The following is a 16,348-nucleotide window of genomic DNA, read 5'->3' on the forward strand; positions in this document are numbered from 1 at the left end:
ACGTTTTTCCCATTTTAAAGCTTGCAGTCACAGGCGGTAGCACAAAATTGATTACTGTACCATAGATTTAGACTGAGTGATGAACATAACATTATGACAGTTCTGTTCTGACTCAATGAATGACAATTGTTAATAAACGTATTAATTTGATATGGATTTTGCTATTGTTATTTTATTTTTAGGGGGGATGCTTGCTTTGTATCATAATCTTATGCAATTTTCATTCATTTTAGCAGGGTTTTAGCAAGTTCCCAGTAAATTGTGCTCATCATCTTTACACAATTATTTTGTCCTTTACCCTGTGATATTGCCAAATGATGCATACTGAAGGCAATAAAGGACTTCCTCCATCTCCTTGTTAATGAACTGAATAAACCAAGGTTGCAGTCTTATAGTCTGGGAGGAGGAGTCACTAAACTCATGGGCTTATTTCTGAGAAGATACAAGTAGGTTGCATGTAAGTGTATCTATTCCAAGAAGAGAGATCTTGTAGCAGCTTTGAGACTAACTGAAAGAAAGAAATTGGCAGCATGAACTTTCGTAGACCTGCAACTTCATTTTTATACACAAAGGATTTGTAATTTGAATTGACATTCTCATTTACCACTGGCTGATATATGTCTGTATCTGGCTTCCACTCCACCAAATGCATCTGAGGAGGTAGACTGAAGTCTACGAAAGCTCATGCTGCCAATTTCTTTCTTTCAGTTATTCTCAAAGGTGCTACAAAAACTCTCTATGTACTGATTCTACAGACTAACACAGCTATATCTTTGAATTCTGTCCCCAAGTAGTTAATGGCTTTTTACATCAGGCCCCGGGGGTGGTGGTGGTGGTTCTCTTGGTGGCCCATTACGTGACCAGTTTTTTTTAAAATCAATGACACTATACATTGGTATATCTTCAGCAGCTGCTTGTTCTGTTGTGAATTCTTTTCAGCTTGTGCAGCCTGAGGATGTGGGCAGGATTCTTGGAAGTGTGAGGCCGACGATCTGTGCACTTGACCCTTACTCATCTTGGCTAGTTAAGGAGGAGGACAGAGGAGGACAGGCTGAGTGGATGGAGCAGGTGATTAATGCTTCCCTGAGAGACAGAGCTGTGCCATCTGTTTCAAAGTCACAGTGATTACTCCACACTAGATTCTACCATTCTGGGTAATTACTGATCATTGTCCAGTATTCTTGGGTGAGTTGCTTAAATCCAGTCCTAGAATTCCTGGATAAGGTGTATCAGACATATTTCAATCTGTCTCATGAAATGGCTTTGGTCATGCTGTTGGATAATCTGCATTGGGAGCCGGACAGGTGGAGAGCTTCATTGTTACTTCTGCTGGACCTTCTCAGCTGCATTTGATGCCATCGACCATGATATCCTTCTGGATAGTTTTGCTGGGTTTGGAGAAACCATATTCCAGTGACAGCAGTCTTTGTTGTAGAAGAGTATCCAGAAGGTGGAGAACAATTATTCATTGCCTTGCCCCTTGACTCAGGGTGTCTGAAATGGTTCTGTTTTGCCTTAATTAATATTTACATGAAACCACTATGAGAAACGATATAGACATTTGGATTTGGCTATGTTAAATATGGAAATATCACTCAACTCTACATCTCTTTCCAATCTCTGGTGAGGTTCTGAATCATTTTCAGAAGACAGTGAGAGAATAGCATCAATTTAAGCCAAACAAGATAGAGATCTTAGTTAGGAAGGTGTCTACATAATAATAATAATAATAATAATAATAATAATAATAATAATAATAATATAATTATTTATTTCTATTCCGCTTTTTTCTCACTAAACTATACCAAAGCGGATTACAACGAAAGCATGATACAAAGTATACTCCCCACCAAATAAAGCTTAACTGACATAATAATAATAATAATAATAATAATAATAATAATAATAAAGCAGAATAAGTATAGAAAGTACAGCGAACATAGTCAAAAATACAAAACATAACAATGCAAGATACATAAACCAAAATACATGACTTAATAATTGTTAAGATATCACGTAACATATTAATCTAACTAACAATATCTAACTCTCTCCTGGCAGCAATAATACAGTACAATGCAAAATACAAAACAGCAACAGCAATAAGAGACAAGTCCCTTATACTCCCTCAAGCGTTAACTACTACTACTAATAATATTACTCTCAGTTTAAAATAAATTGAACAGTTAAAACAGTTCAAAACCCAGTCAGATGACACACTCCATCTCCGTGTCCACCTCCCTCTTAGAAGACTTCCGTGGGGATGTAGAAGTGCTGGGGTGGTGGTAATTGGAACCGGCATTTGTAAAGTGCCGCTCTCCATCTCCCCCTCCCTCACAACAAGTTCCAGGGGGACCGAGTTGGTACTGGACGGGGGGCAGGCTCCGGTCCGGTCTTCCTCTCAGGCTGGTGGCCTCTGCTCTCCTCCTGGGCTTCTCCCTTCAGCTGCTGCCGATGGTGTTGGAATGTCAGTCTTGTCTGGAAAAGGTTGAACTCCCCACAGCATGGAAGTCCTCTTTCATTTGACAGTGCACCTAGATTACCAGACGTTGGTTGTGCCCAGGAGTTCTTTTTCCCAGCATAGATTGGTGTGCCTGCCCACCATGTCACTTTCTGAGAAGAGCAAGACTGGGCATAGCCATGCACAGTTTATATTGAGACTAGACTGCTGTATCACATTGTGCATGGGGCTGCTTTTGAAGTCTGAAAATTTAATCTAGCAAAAAAAATAAAAATAAAAATAAAAAAAAATCCTGCTCTGAGAGTCTCGATTGATGCCAGATTTTTGGAGCATGTTACTTCATTGTTATACCAGTCATATTGGCTATCAGTCTACTTCTGGGCACAATTTCAGGTGCTGGCTGTCACCTTTAAAGCCTTAAGTGCATTATGAATAGAATAGCTAAAGAATCCTCCCCCCCATCCCATGATCTCTCTCACACAAACATACATACACAAACACATAACTCCTAGTCTGGTAAAGTAATCTAAGAGGCTCTTCTGTTCTTTCCTCTCTGATACTATTGGAATATACAAGAGGGCTTTGCTTGTTGGTGGCACCCAGAATGTGGAACTCCCTGCCCCAGGATATTTCTTAGTCTTCTTTCCAGGGTCAGCAGAAGATTGTAGGATTTTTCCCAACAGCTTTTAATGTACCAGTTGTTTTATTGATGTTACTTTCTTCTCTTATTTTCCACAGATACCTTCCAATCTGCAACTTTTAAATATTGCTTCTATATTATTGATATTATTGCTTTTTTAAAGGATGATTAATTCATTTTTTTGCCCATGCATACCAAGTGCACCCACTTTGAAAGTGGAAATGCAAGGATTTATTAAAACACCTTCCCCCAACTCGATGACCTCAGATTTGTTGGACTACAACTGCCCTCATTCTCATCCATCGCTGCCATTCTCCACATTAGGTCGTGGTAAAAATTGTAGTTCAACACATCTGGAGGTCACCAATTTAAGTGACACTATAGAGGATTTATATCCTGACTTTTCTACTTATAAAATCCATGATATACATATTTCAGAACAGTGTTGTTGATCCATGCCTCTGTTAACCATCTGGCTGCCTTTAGGCACAATTCCAAATGAAAGCTTGGTGGCACTATGTTATTATACTTAGAGACATACTGGGGCACACACATTTCTGCTCCCTGCCACCTGCTCTCCCTTCCCATGTGGTGAGTCTATGCTGCTTAATCCTAATTTGTATCTTTGCCAATATCAGTAATCTGATTGGAATGAGAAGCAGGGTTGGGGAGCAAGGAATTGTTGCACCAGTCCAAAATTGTCCCAACACACCTAACATCACAAATCATGATTTGGCATTGTGTGTTAATTGTAACTAGAAACAAAGTAAGTAGGTAGCATTTTCTCATAGAAAAGAAGCTGTGATGAATGGAAATAATGAGTTCATTGGGAATTGCTCCTAGGTAAGTGTGTACAGGATTGCAGCCTAAATTGGCCCAATTTACACAGTTCAGCCTTGGCATCATCAAAAGACTATACAGTTAGAGTTCAAAAAATAAGAGGTATGGGTTCTTTCCTCCCCTGCTCCCAGTTACTTGGAATAGTTTCATGCAAACTACCAGAACTAGAAGTTTCCTTCCTGGCTCTGTAGGTAGACATGCATGAATTCTTGCATACTTAAAAAGCAAAAGGCCCTATTGTAAACTCATGTGAATATATGTGAATTCAATGTGAAGCAGTAAGTTTGGTGTTAGTTGTATGGTGAGTGCGTGTGACATGATTGAAATCCCTAGTTGATCAGTTCTACTCAGATGAATCCAGACCCTCCAGCATTTCACAGATGAAAACTGGCAGAATGAGAGGGTAGAACAGACAGACATCAATTCAAGTGGAAGATGACACTTTTGAATACTCCCTCACATTAAAAACCTTTACAGAGAAGAGTATCAACATGGAGAAATGTTCTAGGCCAAACAGTTTCCTGATGTTCTCTTGGCAGATGATAATGGTGGTGGTGGTGATGATGATGATTTTGTAAATAGAGGTTGATATTAAACAAAAAAGGTGAAACATATACATTTCTTTACAGTGTGATGTCCTATAGAATGCTCCTTAGCATTCTGTCATTTCTTTCATGCTGCATGTGTAGATTGGGCTTGACCCTCCAGCATTTCACAGATGAAAACTGGTTGAGTAGCATGGCTTTTCAGAATTATCATTGCTAATCCTAAAATCTGCTCTTTCTTTTTTTACCCCTGCTATAAAAATGGGAGAGAGAATATTAACACACTGCTAGGCATTCAAATCTTTGGTTATTTTATTCTTAGATGCAAAACAGAATAATTTTAAATGTGTTCTTCCCACTGAATGGATTAGGAGGGCTTTCTTTCTCTTTCTTCCCTTCTTTCTCTTCTCTCTCTCTCTCTCTCTCCCCCTTTCTCTCTCTCACACACATATATTTTGCAAAACAGTATAGAAATATTAGACATGAAAGATATTTTGTGCAAAATGCATTGCTTGGTGCAAAACTGGTGTATACTATAAAATGTTTTGCATAAACATGCCAAGAATGCAGATTATTTGCACAATTTTTTTGGGAGGGGGGGAGGCGGATCCTCCCAAAATGCAAAACTACTGTGAGGATTGTCCCCTTTTTCATCAATTATGAGAGAAAATGTTGAGGTATTCTTTACACCCCTATATCTTATCCTTTCTTGTCTGATTCTCTTTCTCCTTTGGGCTACCAATTGGACACCAGGAGGAATGTGCTTTTGAGCCCATGTCCTGCCTGTGGGCTTCCAATAGTCATCGGGCCCACCGTTGTGAGAATGGAATGCTGGATTAGATAGGTTTTGGTCCTGTACTGCAGGATTATTCTTATGGTCAACAAGCCTCATGTATCATTTTGTATGGACCATAACAATCTGCCTCTTTTGCCTTTCACCTCTTTGAACCATTAAGACTGAACTTTTCCCATGGGCTGCACACTTTGGCATGATTTACTGGCTAAAGTCCTACCAAACTCAGTAAGACATAAGCAGCCTAACTATAATGAGGAGTGCAACCTAAGGGATAAGAACATGTGGCCCTCCAGACGTTGTGGGACTGCTATTCCCATCAATGTTCACCATTCAGTATGCTGATTTGAGCTGTGGGGAGTTGTTATCCGACAGCTTTTGGAGGACCACATGTTTCCTGTCTTTAGCCTAAGTTATAACACAGTTCATACTGAGAAGTAGACAGCAGGTGTTGGAACTGCTATTTCTTTTGACAATCTTTGATCATAGCAATGAGAGATTATATATCATCTACTCTGAGCCTTTTGCATATGTTTTCATTCAACCCACAGTAACATAGGAGATTCAGACCTTTCATCAATATAACTTAGTACTGTTCATGCTGACTGGAAGCAGTTGTCTGGGATTAAAATGGAAGTCTTTCTGGACCTGCCTTGAGATACCAGGAATTGAACTTGGGGCCTGTTGCATTCCAGTATACTCTTTGCCTCTGAGGTTTAACTCTTCTCCTACTTTCAACATGTAGTGGAAGGATATTTATTAATTAGATAGTTAAAATATTTATATCCTACCCTATATGTAAGGATCTCAGGCTAGTATGCAATAAAGTCAGCATTGAACAGTTTACATCAAGTTAAATAAGAATAATTTAAATGCATAAAGCATATTAAACCATTGGACATTTAAAACAGGACAGTTTAAAAGCAATTAAAATAATTTAATACCATTCTTATGTGTCAGCTTGGACAAGATCAATCATGCCCTGACAGCTTTAGTAAACAGACATTTTTACTTGGCCAGGGATGACAGCAGTGTTGGTACCAATCAGGCGACGAAGAGGAGGGTATTTCCTAACTGGGCAGTCACAGCAGAGAAGGCCCTCTCTCACATCTTCCCACAGCTGGTTGCCTTGACCGATGGGACACAGAGGAGGGAGTCTTCAACAGATCTCAAACCACAGGCAGGTATATATAGCGAAAGGTGCTCCTTTAGGTCCTAAGTCATTTAGAGCTTTAAATGTCCTACTGGCACCTTGAATTCAGACCAGAAGTGTATTGGTAGCCAGTGCAATTCCTCTAGAAACAATGTTGTATGGTTTCTGTATCGCATTCTAGTCAACAGTCTAGCTGTTGCATTTTGCAGTAGTTGCAGCTTCCTAGTCAGTACATTAATGATGCCCAGCTCTGATGTTTGTTTTCATGTCACTCAAATTCTGTAGCCTTACTGTGTCTGTGGCTTCTTGCAATAATTGGAAACTGGAGGATGACAAATTCCAGTGTAGATAAGCCCAAATAAGACTGAATGGGAGGTTTAGCAGTATGTCTTATGCCCTGGGGTCAAGGAGGTTGAAGGATTTCATCAACATTTCCAAATGTTCATAGCTTGGACAGTGTCTTCTTGTGCTACAGTTGAGACTTGTGTTGGGCTTAATAGATTGCAGTGGCTTGTTTCCTTTAAACGTTCTGCAGAAGAAAGATTTGTTTTTGGCAGATACAGTTTTTCTATGTAGCATTATCCCATAAGAAACATCATCCTGCAAAATGCTTTCTGCCGTACAGTTAGTAAAGGTACAGAAGCCATGTTACACTTTTTGGTTACAGCTTTTGTAGATGCACATACACAACTGTGTATGGGGAAACGTGCAGATTTTCAAGTACAGTAGATGCAAATGATAACACATATAAGACTCTCCCTCAGGTTGATAAAATAAGTTGATAAATTGTGAAAATTAGTGGAAGGAGAGAGGAGGGGTGGGCTTTGAATTAAGGCAATAAAATAATCTCCATAATTCCTGCCTCTTTTGTTTCATTTTTTTTCTTGTGTCTCCTCCCCATAAAGGTTTGTCCAAAATCAATTAAAAAGGAGAGATAGAATTAAGAAGCAGTAAAAGAAAGAAAACAAACAATGCTAAATAATTGTGCCAGATAAATTTACTTAACAGCATTTTGCTTGTGGAAGGAACTATCTCCAGACATAACACAACAAATGAGCTCAACTCCTTTATCCATTTGAACATAGGCGGAACATTGGAAATTTCACCTAACAAGAGCCAGGGGTGTAGCTCTAAGGAGGAGGGGACAAAATAAGGACATTCTGCCCCCAAAATGAAATTTTCCTACAGTCCCCAAATGTTCTAGAATTGCAGAGACCAAGACACTGAAAATCTTTCACTTCTAGAACTCTTATATTTGCTGGGTTCACATTCCTTTGATAACTTTCTTTGTCTCTTTTCTTTAGAGGCCTAAACTGTATTTGTAATGGCCAGCTGAGGTTTCAAGTTAATGCAGGGTGTCAACAGGTGATGGATACTTGTACACTTGGTAATCATAGGGAACTAGAGGGGAAAGAGGTGTTGCTTGACAAAACTGGTAGGATTTTTGCTGTAGATCTGCAGATCAAAATCTTGCATGTGTGACTCCCATTGGGTAAATGGGGATGGCCAGAACATGGGGGTAATGGGAGATTTTTAGGAGGACAGCCACTGGGCTGTTCTCTGCATCTTTGGTTGGTGTTTTGCTTCCACCCCATCTTTAAGGTGTATCTAGATGCCATTCCTTTTTTATTCTATAGCTGCCTTTAGAAGGTCTCCCCAGAAGCCTAGTTTGGGGTTCACTTTTGATGACAGTATGATGACAGCGAACTCACTTTGCATTTATATTATTTAAAAGAGCGATGGGAATCTGCAGTAGGTCTGGAGGCTAATTTTCTTCTTAACATATTGGGACCACACAGGCATCCACAAATGCCAAAAAAGGAAAACAAATCTGAAAGCTTCTGGAAAGCTACTTTTGGTTTTACAAGATGAGTATTTATTTAATGTTAACAGTTCAGGGGACCCCATGACCTATTTAAATAGTTTCCCCCTATGCTGGAGGATTTCAGGAGAGACAGTTCACGCCAAGGTTGTTTTTTGTCTTCCTAACTTCTTGCCCTTCTTCAGTTTTTCTGATTAAAAAAAATACAGAACACCAGTAATTTCTGAGGCAAGGATGCAAAAAATCAGGCCTGTAGGGCCCATGTTTTTCCATCACTCATTTGAAACACTTCTACCCCCTCTTCAGCTGGAAAATCTCTATGAGTAGTTTACAAAACACCCTAAGTACCATGAAGGTACCAGATCCTGTTTAATCTCGGAAGCTCAGCAGAATCATTACTGGCTGGTACTTGGATGGCAGATCAACAAGAGATAGTGGAGCTTAAAGCTATATTTCAAAGGAAAGAACTGGCAAAACCACCTCTGGTAATCCTTGCCTAAGAAAACCTTATGTCTTATGACATTTATGAGGTCTCCATAAGTTGACTTGAAGACACATACATCTTGCATATCAAAAACCAGAAGAGATATTTCCTTCCTCTAGGTTCACAATCTAAAAAAAGACATGCACAAAAAGAAAGGGGTGATGCAGAGGGAACAGAAAAATACTAACTTTTAGGCACAAGGTCTTAATGTTATGAAATATGTAGAAGGGCTGGCATTTTGTCTGTAGTTGCAAACCACAAAGAAAGTTCTACACACCGTTTAAAAAGTTGTTTTTGTTTTTGTTTTTTTAAAAAAATGGCATGAACTTTCACTTATCTAAGAAAGTGCTACAAGCCATAGGAAACCAGAAAGTCTACTGGGGTCTTCTCATTTGAATGATTTCCAGATTTGAATCCATATTTGGATTCAAGTGTTTAACTCTAAGTAGTTTAAAAATAAGTAAAATTGCAAAAATCATGAACCAAGACTGGTAATTGCTGGTCTCATTGCCTTCATGTTTCTCATTTAGTATGAATACTAATGTATTCTCTTGGTTAGTGCAGTTCTGCTGTAGTTAATATAGTTCTAATTTTATGTTACAATAGCCTTTCCCAATCTGGTGGCCCCCAGCTGTGTGAGACTATCATTATCCCACACTAGTTTCGGATTGTGGGAACTATAACTTAATATATCTTGAGGATGCCAAGCTGTGTGAGGGTGTGCTAGAATTTATTCCTTTGTTCTGATATGCCTTTGTGCTTGAATGTTCAGGTTACCCTAGTGTACTGTATATGGGGTGCAGTAACAAAGCTTGAGGAAATTTACTGTTTTAAGACTATAGTTGTCACAGACCCTTAGCTAGTATGGCTGTTAGCTGGAAATTCTGAGAGTTGTTGTCCAAAAAGTAACTTAGAAAGCTCTGTCTTCTCTGCTCCCAGCTCACCATGTTGCTTCTGTCAGTGTGCGCCAAAACTCTTATGTTAAATCTTACACCAGTTTTTTTAAAAAAATCAAAGTCTATCTACCCCACTGTACCCATGGAAGTGCATGCTGCATTGATTTTTTGCAATACTTCTGTGCACACACTTACCTGCAAGCAAGTCCAATTGAACATAGTGGCTTTAACTTGTGACTGGACATGTATAGGATTGCATTGTTTCTTAGTCTTTAAGCTGCCACCAAACTCTTAGTTGTTTAATTTACAATCTGAGTCTGTGAAAAACACATCATTTTTTAAAAAAAGTCTTATTACCAAATGTGTTTTGTGACTTAAAAAATTGCAAGTCATCCTCATACACATTCACCAGATGGGTGATATTCTGCATCCATTGGTGGAATGCTTGCTCTGATTGCCAGTGATTTATTCAAGAACCACTCTTTTGAAATCTAAGTAAGAATTTTTGATTGCTAAAACAGGAATAGGTTTCTAAGCTGAGGACATTTAAATTATAAGCACCAGAAGATGCTGCAATACTGCTAGGTTACCTAAGGTTGCAATCCTATATATACTTGTCTGGGAGTTAGCACCACTGAACTCAGTACTACTTAGTTCTGAATAGATAGGTACCAGATTGCACTATAAGAAGAGTGCAACTGATATATAAAGAAACTGCAGAAGGAAAACAGGTTAATAAAGAAAAAATCTTTCAATGCAATGGAAAGAAAGCTTAACTTGTTTTCTTGCTTCTTTTTTTATAGAGAACGCCTGTTCCCAGCGCTGAAGCATTCCGATGGTTCTTTTAAGCAGTAGTATATCTTATTTTCAAGGCAGCCCGAAGTCTTGTTTTAAGAAACTGCTTAGTCCACCACTGAAGAATATGTTCAGATCCTATTTTCATTAATGTATAGGGGTTTCCTCAAAAAAGAAAAAATAATTAACCCAAACAAACAGACAACAAGTTATGAAGTAGAGAGAGTGGTCTCCAGGTAAGACGGGAAAATGGAGTTTTGGAAGCTTTGGAGAACAGAGTCTGTGATAAAAACAGACCATCCCCCCCCCCCTGCAGAAATGCTTGAACATAAGATAGTACTGTTTTACCTTCTTTTCCCCCATCATGCTCACTGTCTTCATTTTCTGTGAATGCTGTGCCCTCTCCTTGCATCACAGTTTGCTTTCTTATGTTTTCATGCTATTCAGACAACCCTCCAGTCATTTCACTCTGTCTCTCCCAAATAACCTGGTTGCATTATGTGCAGCTGGTTCCAGTGTTAACTGCTGTGTGTTGCTTTCCTCTCTATAAAGGCCCTCTGAATATGAAAACACTTCACAGAAGAGCACATTGACCAGCTCTGTGAGGGCCACTCTCTTACCAGGAGACCACCGTATCTGGGACCCTGGGGAATTGGCCAGTTTACTCACATTCAGTACACACCAATTCTTTCTTTGATGTAATTTAGCTAAACTAGTGAAGTTGTTGTCTATTTTTAAAGTGGCTTTAAAAAAGAAAAAGTTTGGGTAAACCCCTGCTATAAAATAATGTATCTTTACAAAGTACCATATCTATACTTCATTTGCCAATATATGTGTTTCAGTACTGTAAACTGTACAGATAGCAGCTTGTATTTTATGTGTTTAGACACAAAGAGACAATCACGTCTGAGCATCTATGGAGATTAACTGTTTGTACACAACCGTGTCATTCTTCAAATTCAATCTGGAGCAATAAATCCAAGCTTTAACTATTACTTTTGCCGGTTGTCCACTAGCAGCAGTAGCAATGGCAGCACTGTTGTTGATGATTTTTTAAAAAAAAAAAAAAATCCATGTGCCCTTCCATGAATAATGCAGAGTTGTATGAGAGTAAAAACAACAATGAATCCACCAGAAACCTTCAGACCCTAATGTTGTACAGAAGGAAAGACATATAATGTAAAATTTAGTCTTCATGAGCACTATATTAGAGATGTGATTATACACTTGCATTTCTTTGGAAAGTGCTTTACTGATTGTGGCCTGTTACAGACAGGCCAAAATAAAGCTGCTTCGAGTCACTTTGGAGGTATGGTATTTCAATGATGCATGCATCCTAAGAGTCCAAACGCCGCACCAAAGCCACGCTCTGGTCCTAAGGACTGGAGTGCAGCTTTGGTGTGGCTTTTGGACTCTTAGGACTCATGCATCATTGAAATACCATACCTCCAAAGTGACTCGAAGCAGCATTTTTTTGGCCTGTCTGTAACAGGCCTGTGTCCCCTCTACAGTATCTACTTATCAATTAACTGGTTTTGTATTTCACCACAAAATTTGAGTTTACATTATAAATGAATATCCAAATTTAATGTTACCCAGAGTTATTTTCAAGTTGTTTTAAGATAGAAAATGAAAAAGTGTTAATGTCTTGGAAAGAACAGGAATCTATCATGCCATGTATTTTAGTTGCTTTATTGATCTTTCACTGAGGGAGTGGGGACACTTTATCATCAACTATTTTTTGCTCCAGGTGCAGCATTTAGCCCTTAGACTAGTTTACAAATTTAGACAGAATTGAATAGTTACTGCAGTCTTCTCCCTCAGGTCACAAAAGCCTGATCACCTTTAAGGTTTTTACAAATATTAGCACTTTTAATAAAAATGAAAATGGAAACTGAATGATTACTATTATGGTTTGTTTTGCTTAGGGGGGGATTTTTAGCATGGAGTTTCAGCTATACTTTCCAATCCACTCACTTTGCTGCTCAGGCTGTGCTAAACCATTTAAAAGAAAACAGAATGTAGGAAAGTGAATTTCTTACCTCATCAAGATTACTTTGTCTCTGTAGCCATTTTGTTAAAAAGCAGAGCTTTGTGTACTTAAAATAAGAAAATAAATAAATGAATAAGGGAAATATATATGATGGGATGGGTAAAGTGTTTAGGAATGTGCACAGCCACGGTTGTGCTAAAGACAGCATGGATGCCGAGTGTGAGAGAGCTCCCTCAGCATCCTGCATATCTCAGCCCCACCATCATGCCGGCATACTGAAAGAAAAAATATAGGCTTGCTCAGTGCAGTGTGTGTGTGTGGAACGACTGAAAAAAATGCTGGCAGTGTGCATGCCAGAGGCTGCTTGTATAGGATTTCCAGTGTTTATAGTGTAGATGGATAGTCCAGTTTTTATATTTGGCACAACTCACATTCCACTGTATGTTCCAGTATCCAAAGATGCATATTTGAGATACCATAATGTTGATAGATGATTCATACTTTTAGCTACTCTTGCTATCCTTACAATTGCCATGTCATACTCAAAAGAGTTAATTTTCTGCCCCTGCAATGCCTTGTTTAAAGGTGAAGATTCCCATCTACATTTACAGTTGTGTGTGCAGACTCTCTCTCTGTGTGTGTCTGTGCTTGACAGATATTCCTGGCTAACTTATTTAAAGTAACAAAATATGTTATTTGGGGTATATTAATTCCTGTAATTGGCATTTCATGAGATTTTCCCCTTACCAGACACCTCCTCTCACCAAATTTTAAAGTAGCAAAAATAAACTGGCCATTTTACTTTAGGAACAATAACATTCAAATATATGCTAACATGGCTGTTTTGTATAATGAATTCCTGTTGCAGACTGCATTGCTACAGAATGTGTGATTTTAAGTGCAGAATTCTAATGCACAGGCAGACACAATAATAGGAAAACTAGTCCACAGATAATTTTCTTCAGAATGTTATCTCAATTTGTTTTGTTTCCTTTCTTTTCATTTTATCAGAGAGAAAATTCATAAACTTGAAGGGTATTAGGTGTTTTGGATAGCAGCAAAGTGTTATGATTTAAGATAAAGAGCAAAGGCCATCACTGTGAATCATTTCCCTCCTCTGACCTGTTTCTGACTGCCTTCCTTTAAAACCATGCATTTTTTTAAACTGGATTTTAATTTTTGTTTTCTGTCCATTTTGTGACAGGATAATCTATTCAAGTAACATTTTCAAGGTAACAGCAGCAGAGTAAGTCAGTTCTCTCACTCCACTCAGCAAGGATATGACATGTAATTCAAAAAAGGTGAAACCTACTTATGTCTCATAGAAAGCAAGAGAATGTTTAAGTGGTTACAAGAATGATCCTAAGGGGAAGGAGACCATAGATGAGGTGTTTCTATATTGAAGGCTCCATGCCATGCAAAGCCCCACCGGCTTACTGCTGAGAGAACAGAAGGACAGGTAGAACTAATTTCACTTCTTATACCTTTCCCTGGATCTTTTTGTTTTTTAAAAAAAACAACATCAGCAAAGCTGGAAAGGAGTTAAGACACAATGTCAGATGATGCACACTAGGAAGGTAAAGTCTCCTCCTCCTCCTCCCTCTTCCTCGTCCATGAATGAACAAAGAATTACAAACATTTACTCCTCACTAGGCAAGCTTACAAGATTTTTTCTGTATTTTAAATTATTTATTTTCACTTAAAGATTGAGAGGGAGTGGCACAAAAATATGGTTTTGTAAAAACAACTATTTTTGTGCAGCAAAACTGGATTTTGTGCAAAATACATAGTTATTTCACATGTTTTTTTCTCACTAGGGGTTTTGCCACAAAAAAAAAAAAAAAAAAAAAAAAAAAAAAAAAAAAAAATCCCCCCCCCCAAAAGTTCCAGAGCATTTTCTTAACAGTGTGTCTCAATGTACAGAGACACCTTTTCCTATCAAGCATGAGGGGAGGAAAGTGTGAGTGTTTCTTAACATCCCTCGCCTACCCTTCTGACATCCTGCAGCTCCAGGGACATATTTCTCAGACCAAGAATTGCATTCTAAAATTTTCTCTTAAAAGACATGGATCTCTATGAGATATGTGGGCTTAAATTATGAGGCAGGTCTAGATTCTTTTCACTGCTCAGCACTGTAAATAATTAGGACATTCTCTGTGTGACTCTACTGGAAATCCTACATGGAAAAACTGCAGTCCATCTATGAAAAGATGAAGGCTTGTGTCAATTTAAAGTAAGGGCTTATGAAAAGTGAGTAATCTTCCCATGTCCTAGTCGGAGAGTTCTACCTCACATATGAGCTGCACACTGGAAAAAAAAATCATATGTATTTGCACCAATACGCAAAGAACTGTAGGAGTGGTCAAGAACCATGAAACAAGCAGGCAAGAGTTAATTAATAATATTATTCTGTTTGAGCCAGAATAATTAGGAGAAACATGTGAGAGTAGAAATAGTACCAAACTTATATGATGTAGTAGAGATGAGAGACTGAAGATTTTTACAGCTAATGCAAAGTCCTGACTTACATATAATTTGGCATCACATCCATAACTGTAGGAAGTAAAACAAATTTCCGTTTTTAGTACAAGGTAATAAATAAAATAAATAGGATTGTTTCATCTTAAGTGTTCCATTCATGTCTCTTTGAGATAGGTTCAAAGGTAAAGAGTGGCTAAAATCTGGTTGCTAGTCCCAATAAGTATACAGCCATCATTAGATCAATTGCAATTTTGTAAATCAAGATACACACACACACACACACACACTTACACAGTGATCCCTAGGCTTACACGGAGGATCTGTTCCGGACCCCCCCCCCCCGCCTAAGCCAAAAAACATGCATGCTCAATTCCCATTCAATTGAATGGGGCTTGTGCTCACGGTGCAGGAGAGTGTGAGTGCCACAGGCATGCACACCATTCTTTCTCCCATCATGCAGCTTCCGTGTAAGCAGGAAGCTGTGATGGGGCGCCTGCCTATAGCGCGGGTGCACTGTGTGTGTGTGTGTGTGTGTGTGTGTGTGTATGTATATATATAGGGACTAACAATTAAGGGATCGTCTATGTTTGGCAGTATACTTCAAGATTCCCTTGGAGTATTCTGCCCCCTAATTCCCCTCAAATCCACCCCCTTTACTTGCTGTGGGTTTTCAGCAAACTGCTGGCAGTTGCCACCATTGTAGGCACAAGTTGCTCTGTTTCAGAGCAAATCATGCCTGCAGAGCAACTTGGCAGAGGCACTTGCAGGGACTGTGTGGGAAAGCAGCTGGCTATCATCACCGTGTTTTGCTCCTGGTTTTCAGGAAAACCCATAGCAAAAGGTGAGTCTTTTTAATGTGGGACAAGTGGAGGAAATCTGAATCAGGTCTGGTCATAGTGAAACCTGGACCCAGTTTGGTGGTTTGTGCCTACATAATGTAAATAACATTCAGCAAGCTGGGGGGGGGGGGGGAGGGAATTTGGAGTTTATAAGTAATGCAGGCAAGCCCTGAGTTCAGGCCTGGAAGCTCCTAATCCCTAGAATCTGGATCCATGGAGATGAGATCCTCCACCAAGCAGTGAGTACATTCAGCTTCACCTCTGCAATTCCATGTCAATCTTCACATATGCCTTTTTAAAAAATGGTACACAAGGGGTTATCCTCTAGTCTTTTGTGCCCCTCCCTCCCTCAATAGTTAGCATGCCTTGAAAGGGACCACTCCAGCTCACTGGTGGGGAAGATGCAGGAAGGCAGTTCAGACAGTGAAGAACGAGCGTGTTTCAGCTCAGAAGGGGAAAGAAATAGGAGTGCACTCACAGATGGAGAGCACTCTCCTATTCCTTCCCCTCAGAGCTACATTGCCTGAACTGCCTCCCCTATTCTTTCCCTCCACACCAGTAAGGGCTTGATAGCCACAGTATGGGACACTGAAGAAAAGGCTACAG

The 16,348-nt window shown here is 39.1% G+C and overlaps 1 protein-coding gene across 5 annotated transcripts in view; it reads left to right on the forward strand.

The window, feature by feature from the left end:
• Positions 1 to 11,687, forward strand: part of CXXC4 (CXXC finger protein 4) — a 72,493-nt gene extending 60,806 nt beyond the window's left edge. For 2 of the 5 annotated variants that reach the window (XM_089526035.1, XM_089526036.1), the window contains one exon: positions 940 to 1,125. In XM_089526035.1, the coding sequence (XP_089382161.1) occupies positions 940 to 1,125 (186 nt within the window). Of the gene's footprint in view, positions 1 to 939; positions 1,126 to 6,299; positions 6,464 to 10,437 lie in introns of those variants that run through there. The other 3 variants (XR_016281346.1, XM_089526037.1, XM_089526038.1) reach the window with 3 other exon arrangements.
• The last annotated feature ends 4,661 nt before the right edge of the window (positions 11,688 to 16,348 follow it).

Source organism: Sceloporus occidentalis, unplaced genomic scaffold (assembly GCF_023333645.1).
Source record: "Sceloporus occidentalis isolate IW3139 unplaced genomic scaffold, rSceOcc1.0.p SCAF_5, whole genome shotgun sequence".
Classification (NCBI taxonomy): Eukaryota; Metazoa; Chordata; class Lepidosauria; order Squamata; family Phrynosomatidae; genus Sceloporus; species Sceloporus occidentalis.